The sequence below is a fragment of the Pygoscelis adeliae genome, unplaced genomic scaffold, assembly GCF_000699105.1.
Source record: "Pygoscelis adeliae isolate BGI_AS28 unplaced genomic scaffold, ASM69910v1 Scaffold127, whole genome shotgun sequence".
NCBI lineage: Eukaryota > Metazoa > Chordata > Aves > Sphenisciformes > Spheniscidae > Pygoscelis > Pygoscelis adeliae.
The window spans coordinates 98,910-111,437 of NW_008825208.1; the positions used below are offsets into that span (position 1 = coordinate 98,910).

The window sequence follows — 12,528 nt, forward strand, 5'->3', positions numbered from 1 at the left end:
CCTTGCTTCCACCCTCTGCAGGCTTCCTTTTTGTGTTTGAGTTTGTCCAGGAGCTCCTTGTTCATCCATGCAGGCCTCCTGGCATTTTTGCCTGACTTCCTCTTTGTTGGGGTGCATCGCTCCTGAGCTTGGAGGAGGTGATCCTTGAATAATTACCCAGCTTTCTTGGGCCCCTCTTCCCTCCAGGGCTTTGTCCCATGGCACTCTACCAAGCAGGTCCCTGAAGAGGCCAAAGTCTGCTCTCCTGAAGTCCAGGGTAGTGAGCTTGCTGTGCATCCTCCTGGGAGCCCTAAGGATCTTGAACTCCACCATTTTGTGGTCACTGCAGCCCAGGCTGCCCTTGAGCAGTGGGCAGCTGCAGCCCAGTTGCCCTTGAGCCTTGACCAAGCCCCTCCTTGCTGGTGAGAACAAGGTCCAGCATAGTACCTCTCCTTGTTGGCTCCTCTACCACTTGGAGAAGGAAGTTATCATCAATGCATTCCAGGAACCTCCTGGATTGCTTATGCCCTGCTGTGTTGTCCCTCCAACAGATGTCGGGGTGGTTGAAGTCGCCCATGAGGACGAGGGCTTGTGAGCGTGAGGCTGCTTCTATCTGTCTGTAGAGGGCCTCATCTGCGTGGTCTTCCTGGTCAGGTGGCCTGTAGCAGACCCCCACCATAATGTCACCTATCCCTGCCTTCCCTTTAATTCTGACCCATAAGCTCTTAGTCAGCTCTTCATCCATCCCCAGGCAGAGCTCCATGCACTCCAGCTGGTCATTGACATAGAGGGCAACACCGCCTCCTTGTCTCCCCTGCCTGTCCTTCCTAAAGAGCCTGTATCCCTCTATCCCAACACCCCAGTCATAGGAGCCATCCCACCACATCTCCATGATGCCAGTAAGGTTGTAGCCCTGCAGGCGTGCGCACGTCTCTAACTCCTCTTGTTTATTCCCCATGCTACGTGCGTTTGCATAGAGGCATTGAAGTTGGTCCCCCGATGAAGCTGGCTTACTGGCTGGAGTTCCTTTGTGCTGCCCTTCAGGCACGCTCCTGCTGACCTGTGTTCCTCCTTCAGGCTCTGGGCATCTATTGCTGGCCCTGGCATCAAACCAGCAGGAGTGGGATGGATTGAGGTTCCCCTCCCCCAGCATCTCTAGTTCAAAGCCCTTTTCACCAGCTTGGCAAGCCTATGACCTATTCAGCCCTGGTGAGGCCACACCTGGAGTACTGTGACCAGTTCTGGGCTCCCCGGTATGAGAGATGAGGACATACTGGAGATAGCCTGTCAAAAGGCCATGAAGATGATGAAGCGTCTCTCCTATGATGAAAGGCTAAGAAGAGCAGGGACAGTTCAGCCTGCAGAAAGAGAAGGCTCTGGGGGATCTCTTCAATACCTATATAAAAACCTAAAAGGAGGGTGCAAAGAGGACGGAGCCAGGCTCTTTCCAGTGGTGCCCAGTGGCAGGACAAGAGGCAACAGGCACAAAATGGAACACAAGAGGTTCCCTTCTGAACATCAGGGAATACTATTTCACTGTGAGGGTAACCGAGCACTGGCACAGGTTACCCAGAGAGACTGTGGAGTCTCCCTCCTTGGCAATAGTCCAAAGCTGTCTGGACATGGTACTGGGCAACCCGTTCTAGGTGGCCCTGCTTGAGCAGGGGGTTGGACCAGATGACCTCCAGAGGTCCCTTCCAACCTCAACCGTTCTGTGAATCTTGTTCTTGTTTCTGCTTTTATTTACATTAAAGCAAAGAGTTCTACATTTATCGTTTCATTTCTACAACTTTTTTTTCTTACTCAGAACAAAGACATACATGACTTACTTAGACCAGATGAAAAGCAGAGTGCATCAGAAAGTGATTCTCAGTCTGAGATCATGTAAGTAGAATTATTTTACCTTGCAGTAGTACTTAAGCTAAGCCTGGATTTACTTGTTTTGGATATAATTTTGATTGACCATAGTAGGTTGGACTAGACGATAGATCATGTAACTTTTTTCCATATTCAGTGAAGTTTGTGATAGAAATTTTGATCACTGAGGAGTAATGCTGTGACTAAGATTTAAAATGTTACATGGGTACAAAGAGGAAGACTTAACCAAGCTTAGAAAAAAGCTAGCTGCTCTACAGTTAGCAAGAACAAGAGATTTCTCTGAAGAAGTTCTGCCATTTTGTGAGTGAACCTTGGTTGAGAGAGTTGATTTTTTTTTTTATTAATTTTTTTTTATAAAAGGGCCTCACTGTATGATTTGAAATTCACAGTTGTCCATCAGTGCTTATTAGCTGCACACATCATGTGTATGGTGTATTCATACCTTCCTAACTGGAAACTGTTGCTCTTTGCAACTCAGTGCAAGAGTCTAAGTTGAGACGCACCTCTCTAGAAGATACTCCAAGCTGTCTCTGTCTTACCTGTGCTCCTTTATGAAGTTAATCTTTCACTATTTCTTACATTTATTGCTGTAACTGAGCAGTGGTGTTTAAACAAGTCTGTGCCTAAAGATCCCATTTTTGTGTGATCAGCAACTTCCTATTCCATGATACAATTTTTTAAAGGTGATTTAGAGATGGGCTACTAGTTAATGTTAGATTGTTTTTCATGCTTCTATCTTTGCCTTATTGAAGGACAGCTCACTTTTATGGTAAAGACCATCAAAGCTTTATTTGTCCTGTCCTAGGAAGAATATAAGAAAAGCTAGTAGTTCCCAATCTGAAGATTATTGATAAGCTGTAGGGCTCTGCCAAACAGTGTGTGAATTCCACGACACTGCATTGCAATGATTAAGGACACAGAGATTGATGTATGTACCCCATTCTTCAAATATGTATGGATGTTGGCAGTAGGACAAGGTGTTTGAAAACAGCAGTTCATAATTGTGTGAGTGGGATAGCTGTGAAAGGGGATGGAGGGACAGGAAAGGCAGATGCAAAATTTTGTACATAAAGAAAATCTGCTCTACTTTGGAGCAGATTTCTGTTGTTTCTATTGAAATCTATTCACAGTTTACACTGACATCAATTGGGAATCCCTAGGAGAAGAGGTGTTCCTATTTATTTAACAGCAAGAAGCACTTCCTTCAGATATTTTTAAGTAGATTCCACTGAAAGCCAGCAAAGTTGTTAAGGTTCATTTGACATTCTTTGCATTAATTAGTAGCATATCTTCTAATATCAGAAAGTGGTAATATAATTTTTTTCAGTTTATCGTCTTGCTGCATTACCCATGCAGTCTCTGGTGCTCTTGAAGTACATCTTGGACTATATAAGACTTTAAGTTTCTCTTTGGTAATAACATATACCACCTCTTTTTATATCTTAAGGAAAACTGAGAAGCCAGCAGACAGAGGGCATTTGCAAAGACCTAAACCCAATTCAGTAGGATCATCTGGAAGGAGAGAAGCAGCAACCCAAGAAAAAATGGAGGCCAAGACTTCCTCTCCAAACCTTGTGAATACAGATGAGAAGGTCAGAAGGAGGAATGTTGCTTAATATGCTATGCTCTTGATGCTGTATCTGTTTTGACCCATGCTGATACTGTGGACCAGCTACAGTCTAATAAGTAGTATTCTGAGAACTACCTCTGAGGTATTTGTGCACTTGTCCAAGAGTAATATTCGTTGCCTCAATTCCAGTGCTCTGAGGAAGACAGTAGAAGAAACAGAAATGAAGCCACGGAAGTGGAGAACAAGTATTTGGATGCTAAATCTGAGTAAGTATTGACATCACTTTTCCAGTCTCCTGGAATTAACTGACTATAATTGTTAATTTATTCTATATAGTGCTGTTATAAAAAGACAACAGTAATTGTGAAGTTTTAATATAAATCTTAAATTTGACTTTGGCGTTTTCTTGGATGATATCAAGTAGTACTATGGTAGAAGGTACATACTTCTTTTCTGGGAAATTGAGGAAAGCATTACTTTATGAAGTACCATCTGTGCTTGGAATTCGGGAGGGGGAAGGGAGGGAAGTGATAACTATGGCTTCGCCTTCTTCCCACCCTCAGTTGACAGCTAATGGTTCTGCTTCTGACACCTGCAGAAGCAGCTATGGTATGCAGTCTAGTTAGGTTCCTCCCCTGAGTGATAACTTCGTATCTTTTACATAGGTAGATAAATTGAGTTTCCACACTCTGTAAGACTAAACAAAGTTAGGTTCTCATGTGAAGAAACTTGCATAAGTTTGTGCAAATCCCTCCAAAGACAACTCAATTCCAGTAAAGAAAGCTGTGCAAGTCATTGAATATTACATAGGCTTGAATATTATGGAGTAAATGTTACTGTTGTGGATACTTTGTGCAGAAAACCTGAAAAAACTGTAATTGCAAAGGCAATAGTTAGAGGATGTCGACAGAGATTTAAGCCTAATGTTGCAAGAGCATCTGGAAGGAAAGAAGAGCCTGGAAAAGATGCAGGAAATGATAAAATGTCCCATCCACAGCCTAAGGGAGAAACCGAAAAGGTATTTAATAGAGTAAGGTAACTGGAGATAATGTGCTAGCTAAAAAGCTGCTGGGTGCAACAGCAACATTATCTTTTTCTTTTCTTTTTTTTTCCCCCCCTTTTCTTTTTTTCCCCTGAGTTACGACCAGGAATCAACCACTTATTTAACCTGCAGTGACAGTGTGATATTGCTTAGAGGCCTCAGCTAAGCTGGGAGCTTGTCACACAAACAGTAGATGCCAATAATATTTCATGTCCTGCAGTGAATACAGCTTTAGTTGTTTGATCTAGATTTTACTGCACCTTTCTGACTCTGTGAAAGGTACCCTGTAATTGCCTGTGTCTGTTATAAGCAATCCATTTTTTATCCTGTAATGGACAGTTACCTGGTCTGTTAGGTAATGCTGTACTTTATAAATGTAAGAGACTTAATGTCTTGATGTTCTATTTCTATTCAGAATACTGATCAAAGCAATAGGTCTGATGCTACCAGTGAAGAAGCTGCAGAAAAAGATGATAAAGTCCTGGAGACAGTGTCTCAGTAAGTATATGAAAAATGAGAAGACATGTGCTGCTCTCCAGCAATTTGCCATCTCTCTCACTTCTGGTAGTATTACATAGTGTGGTAATTATAGATGTTTCTGAAGAAACTTCTGCAATGAGACAGAAATTAAGGGAAGAATAGGAATGTTTTTTTAACACGTGAAACAAATAGATTAAACGCTTTTGTTTTTAAAGGAGTGCTTTTAAATGAGATGTCAGTCATGATAAATGCAAAAAAACCCTGAAAAGTTAGTCCCTTGAAAACTCAAACAAGCCTTCTCCACTAGCTTTAATACTGAAATGCATCTGTTTCAGTGGTGGAAAGTGTAAAGTATTTAAACAATAGGAAAAAGTGTTTGTTCTTAAAGTGTAGTTAAGTGTTTGGTGTCTGGTATTAGGGGAAAAAATTCCAACGTGTGGGCAATTTAATGCACATGTTAATTAAGAAGTGTTTCTTGTATTTCTCTTCAGTGGAGAAATGGCAGCTGTAGTGTGAGACGAGGAATGTGTTTTACAGGAGAGATTATTGAAGAAAAAAAAAAAAGAACGAAAAAAACAAAACTCAACAACAAAAAAGCCACCCCCACCAAAAAAGAAAAAAAAACAAAAAACAAAAAACCAAAACCAAAGCAACAACAGCAACCAAAAAAACCCCAAACTTTTGTTTTTAAGGGGGGATGGTTGAGGAGGATGGAAGGAGGTTTATTCTTTGAGATTCAACAAGGCCAAGTGCCGGGTCCTGCACTTCGGCCACAACAACCCCATGCAGCGCTACAGGCTTGGGGAAGAGTGGCTGGAAAGCTGCCTGGCGGAAAAGGACCTGGGGGTGTTGGTCGACAGCTGGCTGAACATGAGCCGGCAGTGTGCCCAGGTGGCCAAGAAGGCCAATGGCATCCTGGCCTGTATCAGCAATAGTGTGGCCAGCAGGAGCAGGGAAGTGATCGTGCCCCTGTACTCGGCACTGGTGAGGCCGCACCTCGAATACTGTGTTCAGTTTTGGGCCCCTCACTACAAGAAGGACGTTGAGGTGCTGGAGCGTGTCCAGAGAAGGGCACCGAGGCTGGTGAGGGGTCTGGAGAACCAGTCTTATGAGGAGCGGCTGAGGGAGCTGGGGTAGTTTAGCCTGGAGAAAAGGAGGCTGAGGGGAGACCTCATTGCTCTCTACAACTACCTGAAAGGAGGCTGTAGTGAGGTGGGTGTTGGTCTCTTCTCCCAAGTAACTGGCGAAAGGACGAGAGGAAATGGCCTCAAGTTGCGCCAGGGGACGTTTAGATTGGATGTAAGGAAAAATTTCTTTACTGAAAGAGTAGTTAAACATTGGACCAGGCTGCCCAGGGAAGTGGTTGAGTCACCATCCCTGGAAGTATTTAAAAAACAGGTAGATGAGGCGCTTAGGGACATGGTTTAGTGGGCATGGTGTTGTTGGGTTGACAGTTGGACTCGATGATCTTAGAGGTCTCTTCCAACCTTAATGATTCTATGATTCTGTGAGGTAAACTGGGTTTGATAATGTGGCAGAAAAATACTTTAACATTTATTTCTTTCATTAACATGCTATGTAACTTGGTGCTCAGGGTAAAAAGGCATAGAAGTATCTGACAGTTGTAATAATGTGCATCTGATATTTTTACGTTAGTAAGATTATGAAGTTATTCATGTATTTTCTGAATGTTTATGACTTTTAACCCTTCATTAAATTAGGTCCATCTGCCTCTAGACCAGATAGGAATACAAGAAGAGCCCTTATGGGTCAGAAAAAGGTCTGTCTAGTGTGGTATCCTGTCTCCAGTGGGAAAAGAAAAAGAACAGGGCAAACATAAGTTTAAACTTGTCAGGTACTTTTTCAGTCTCTAGCAGATAAACTTCTAACTTTATTGTTTCATGAAGTTAGTAATGCATAGCTCCATTTTAGATAAGTGTACGTCAATAACTGTTTAAAAAAGAAAAGAAAAAAGTATCACTTCTCCAAGACTCCTCCTTCTTTCAGATGTGTTATGTACTTATGGATCTTATGTATTTTTTCAGGTCTAATGAAACAGCTGCTTTCCAAGAAGACAGCAAACAGAGTGTGCTGAAACCAACACCTCTGAAGAGAGGCAGAGTGCAGAGACCAAAACCAAATCTAGGAAGAACTGTTGCAAGGCAAAAAGACTTGACAGATGAAAAAGTTCCTGAAGAGGAGAAGACTGAAGGTGGAGAAGTAGAAAAAGCTGTTATACCCCATAGGGATGAAAACAATGATCCATGCCTCAAAAACGTAAGTTTCTCGAGCGGTTGCTTAGGCACACTGTTTTGCTGGGGCCTAAGTAGAAGCTTTTAGTAAAAAAGATCTAGGTACGTACCACGTAATTTTTAAGCATAGCCTTTGCATGCTTTGTTTATTCTTTTAGAATGAACTGATTTGTCATAGGATTTTCTCATGCTTGCACTTGGATTCTGTTTTCCATGGATAGATGGATTATATCTCACTTTGTTGGGTTATTTGTGCTACCAGATCTGAAAAGAGAAATGCAGAGAAAAAAGGTCTCTTGGAAAAGAGACCACTTCAGATAGAAAGTATATAGAAAAATAACAAATTTTTACTTTTAAAGTATCTACTGATATTAGTTGGATGCACAGGAAACGAGAGATCTTTTTGAGTGTTTTTGTAAAAGATACTGAAATAAACTTTTTATTTTCCCCTGCTCTTCTATAAGAGAGGTCCAGCAAATATTTCATCTTAATAGAGTGAAACTTCTATTTCTTTTAGGATGTGACGGTTCATGAAGACGCTCAGCCATGCAATGTGATGTTAGAAGGGGACATTTCTACAGATTCTGAGATGAACTCAATACATATAAGGCAGTGGTCCCACGAAAAGTCCTCAGAAGCAGAAAGCTATGAAAGTGAAAAGGGGTTGTCAGATGTCTTGAAACAGGTTTCAGATTTCAATACAGGGTAAGGTTATTTAAATGGAGAGAAGGGATGGTTCAAAACCAGCAGTATCTCTAGGTATTCTACACTTTTACATTCAACTCCAGCATTAAAACCAAGTTTTATACCTATAGTATTATAGTGTATATATAATACCTATAGTATTATAGTATAGCTCGCTTACTCCCCCTGCCCTGGTGGGATGGGGGAGAGAATTGGAAGAGTAAAAGTGAGAAAACTCATGGGTTGAGATAAAGACAGTTTAATAATTGAAATAAAGTAAAATAGTAGTAGTAATAATAATAATAATAGAAGAATATACAAAGCAAGCAATGCACAATGCAATTGCTCACTACCTGCCGACCGATGCCCAGCCAGTGCCCGAGCAGCAGTCACTACACCCTGGCCAACTCCCCCCAGCTTATATACTGAGGATGACGTCATATGGTACAGAATATCCCTGTGGCCAGTTTGGGTCAGCTGTCCTGGCTATGCTCCCTCCCAGCTTCTTGTGCACCTCCTCACTGGCAGAGTATGGGAAGCTGAAAAGTCCTTGACTTAGTTGTTGCTAAGCAGTGTTTATACTAAAACATCCATGTGTTATCACATTATTCTCATCCTAAATCCAGAACACAGCACTGTACCAGCTACTAGGAAGAAAATTAACTCTGTCCCAGCCAAAACCAGGACATAGACTTAAACAAACAAACAAAACCCCAAGAGCTCAAAAGCACTGAGGTTATATGCTGTTGGATGTTAATTTGATCTTTAGACTGTGAGCCCAGTTTTCAAACAAATGTCTTTCTGATGCTCGGTTCTTCTGGTTATCTTCTCCATGTTGGTCCTAACAGTGCATCCCTATGTTCTTATGTAAATCCTTGAGTATAGGGTTTGGTTTCCTATTAAAATGTCCTTTAAAAAAAAAAGACAACTGTGCTGTAAATCTGCTGGGTAATTTTAAACATGATTAGGCAAAGAAAGGCATTTGTAAAATGTTTGTATTCCTCTTAAAGTGCAACTGGAAGTTGCAGTTGTTCTGAAATGATGTGTTTTTCTAACTTACCTTTGCTCATCTGTTTATAAGATACACAAAGTTTTGGTGATGTCCAATGTGCTTTTATTGGATCTTTTTTCACAATGTCAGTAACTTTGTTATTGCTCTAAGAAAGCTAAGTTTTTATACTTGGCTACTGTATTGAAGAGAGCTACATACAAGTAAGTATGTCATGTGTAACTTGGAGAACCACTGTTGTCCCATGCTTTTGATTGTTCTTTTGTTTGTTTTTGTAGGGAATCTGGTCCTCGGAAGGAAGATGAGAAAGCTGTTGTATCATCAGCTCGGCCACTGAGGAGTCGATTCCAGAGACCAAAGCCAAATTTAAGAACGACAACTGGTAGAAGGGAGGTGCTGGATGTAAATAATAAAGGTGTATCACAGAAAGATACCAACAAGGCAGAGAGTTTGACACAGTGTGACAGTGAAGGTAGCATCCTTCCTGATACAGATGTAAGGCTTTTTTTTTTTTCTTCTTTAGTTATATTTTAGCTTTTGGATTTGTGAAATGAAGTACTGGTTATTTAAAAAATATAAGTTAATCTTTTTTGAAACAAATTTTTCAAAAGCTATATTTTTCTACGTGAAAACTCCTGTACTTTCTACTTGGTTGTTGTGCGGAGAAACAGATTACATCCATTCTGTATCTCCTGTTATGCGTCCAGATGTCTTTCTGACCTGAGGAGACCTTGTAGAGCTGACAGTGGAGAAAGAAAAGTATTAATCGAAGATGGCAAAGAAGAAATCTAGATTTCAAGCTATTTTGTTTAAAAGAAACAAATGTGTGTTTGTCCTGGGAAGACTGGGAAATTGTTAGTAAGGAGTTAACAGAGGGTTTTTTGCAGGAAACACTTAGGAGGGTGATTAGTACCAAACTTCATGGACATCATAATGTCTCCTTTTGGTTTAGTATCATGACTTTTTCTGGTTCTGGTGTTTACATTTTTCAGAAGGCAGGAAAATATGAAGTCCTGCAACCACTGGAATCCTTAGGAAAGAGGAAGTCATTTGGCTCTCAGGAGGTTTCTGAGAGGCGGAGCTGTGAGTCCCCAAAGACACTTTCAAGATCAGAGGATGGTGAACTCAAGTTTTGTCTACCTGAAATTAACCAAGATGACACCTCAAGTACTAATGCAGAGTAAGGGCTTAGCTACTTTTGTTTCTTGACTGTAGCAATGAAGGTATTTTAAAAGGAAATCATTGTGTCAATGGATTGCTAACTGGCAAAGAAAATCTAACAAGAATACTGAACGAAATCTCAGTTGTCATAGTTTTGACACTAGTTATACTAAAATTCCGGTTACTTCTATGCTAAGCATTAAATTAATGAGCATTATTTTACAACTGTTTCATCACCTGAAACACTAGATTCATTTCATTTAAGCAGAGGAATACTAGTTTGTTTATTGGAGAAACTGTGTGAAAACTGCTTTGGTTTTATAGTAATAAGCAGACAGTAAGTTAATGCCTCCAGTGAGTTAGCTAATTCTGTTGTGGAAGTAGTTAGGAGACCAGTGCTTTGCAATTTTTGCTGAAACAAAATTTTGTGTTTGTAACTTAAACTCAGCAGAACTTTATGTTTACATCGCTTCTTTTAAAAACTCAGCTGTTTTTTATATGTAAATATAGTGAACCTGTGTTTGTTAATGATATCCGAAACTTAATACAAAAGCTTTTTTTTTTTCCCTTGTCTGACTTAGCATTGATAGCAAAAATACCACTGAAGAAGAAAGTAAACAAACACCTCTTCAGCCTGTCCAGTTAGTGCGGAGCAGATTCCAGAGGTACAAGCCAAACTTGGGAAGAGCTATTGGAAAGAAGGAATTACAAATATCAGAAAATGAGAGGGAGAAACAGCCTGAAGCAGAGCAGTTAGTATTGCAAAAAGATGAGTCTGCCAATACTGTCATGGTAAGTCTAATAAGTGTTTTAACTTCAAAAGTATGGTTCCAAGTTGCAAGTTCTATTTTATGAAGTTAAATTAGAACATTTGAGTTGCATTCCCTGAAGCTGAGACACCATACTAGATGAAGAAAATCCCCAAAACCCTGGTATGTTGAGGTATTGCAGGTATGAAATCAGTGAATTCTACAAATGAGGATCTGATTTTGATTGGATTGCATGATAGAAAAAAGGATTATGGACACTTAAGGTAAACTCTAGAATAAAAATGTGGTTTATATTGCAATACATAAATTAGCTTTTTTTCTCATTTTATCTTTCCTGTTTGGATGAATCAAGTCTGTGTTGACGAATCTAGTATAGAGTATTGAGAGAAGGCAGAAGATAGCTATTTTTCTGTAAAAAATAAGGTCTTATTAATTTGGTAAGCTTTGACTGGCTTTATTGCTACAGTGCCTGACACTCCTCTACTTTACATAGGTAAATTTAGTCATTCACCTACACTGTCTATCCCCACAGACACTTTACTAGGCACTGTAAAAGGTATTGAAATCCTTGAAAGCCATTGTAGTATGATGAACTTTCTGCAACCGTTTTGTGGGTTGCTCATGAATCATGTCATGGATGTGGGCGTGAATTGTCTCTGTGTAGTCTTGCCTTAGATCTCAAACATAGCTAAGCTTTGTAAGAGTGACTCATTTTTTGGAGTGGTTATAGCTGGTTTTGTTCTTGAACCTGTGTAGAGCTAGCTTGGAGTACTGGTGTGCTGCGTTCCCAGAGAGCAGCATGGGTGCACTGCATCTACAGCCTCCCTCTCAGTGCCACAGTGTCAGCTCACCCCTAGCCGAGATAGTTGCTTGCAGTTCAGCTTTGGCTATTCTAGACCTTTGGCTTGTGGAGTATGCACATACATCTGCTCTGTGCTGTGCAAATCTGTAGAACCACGGCCGGTCTGATGCCTCTCTGTACTAATAAAGCTGTCACAGACCTGGAGTGCTGAGGGATGTGTTTTGAGTGGCTGCTTTGTGGAACTAGTGTGGCAAATACAGAAGTAAAACTAATAAGGCCTTCTGAATCTGAGGTTATGTTATAGTGGCTTGGGTGTGCCTCTGTGTGCTCTGCAGTGTCCAGTTTTCAAAGGTTTTTCCATTTGCCAGAGTATTTTGTTTCCGTAGTACTCCACGTAAGAGAGTTGATTGAATGCTGAATAGAAAAGTGTTACCCATAATGCCTGGGTGCATATAGTATTTAAAAGCCTAACTCTAGGTAGCCCAGGACTAAAAATACTTCTGTTCCCGCTTGCCTATAAATTGAATGATGTGCTCAGGCAGATTACTCTTAATAAATATAATGAGATTCTTTTCTTGATTCAGATTGGGAAAGCAGCACACAGATCTGTAGTTTTTTGTTTTGGGGTTTTTTTTTATAAAATACACTTCTGTTTTAAAAAAACTTGCTTGATTCTCTTTTTCTTCATGCTTTTTAAATTGAAAATTAAAGGGTGAAAATGAAGCTGTATTGTGTCAAGCAGATGTATTGAGCAATGAGGAACAGGAACAGCAAGAGGTGCCTCAGGTGCCCTGTATTTCTGAAAACATACTGTGTGAACGAAGCAGGTGAGGTTAGAGTTTAGCAAAATTGCATTTGAAAAGCTTTCATGTGGTGCATGATTCTTTTGTTCCTTGTTACC

General features: G+C 40.5%; 1 protein-coding gene across 1 annotated transcript in view; it reads left to right on the top strand.

Moving 5' to 3' along the window:
- The window catches only part of BDP1 (B double prime 1, subunit of RNA polymerase III transcription initiation factor IIIB), a 55,445-nt gene that overhangs the window by 15,128 nt on the left and 27,789 nt on the right, over window positions 1-12,528 (top strand). Inside the window, 12 exon segments of the mRNA XM_009328976.1 lie at window positions 1,787-1,863; window positions 3,305-3,449; window positions 3,617-3,693; window positions 4,286-4,445; window positions 4,885-4,967; window positions 6,995-7,230; window positions 7,811-7,843; window positions 7,846-7,906; window positions 9,173-9,389; window positions 9,887-10,074; window positions 10,637-10,847; window positions 12,339-12,454. Coding sequence (XP_009327251.1) covers window positions 1,787-1,863; window positions 3,305-3,449; window positions 3,617-3,693; window positions 4,286-4,445; window positions 4,885-4,967; window positions 6,995-7,230; window positions 7,811-7,843; window positions 7,846-7,906; window positions 9,173-9,389; window positions 9,887-10,074; window positions 10,637-10,847; window positions 12,339-12,454 — 1,604 coding nt within the window.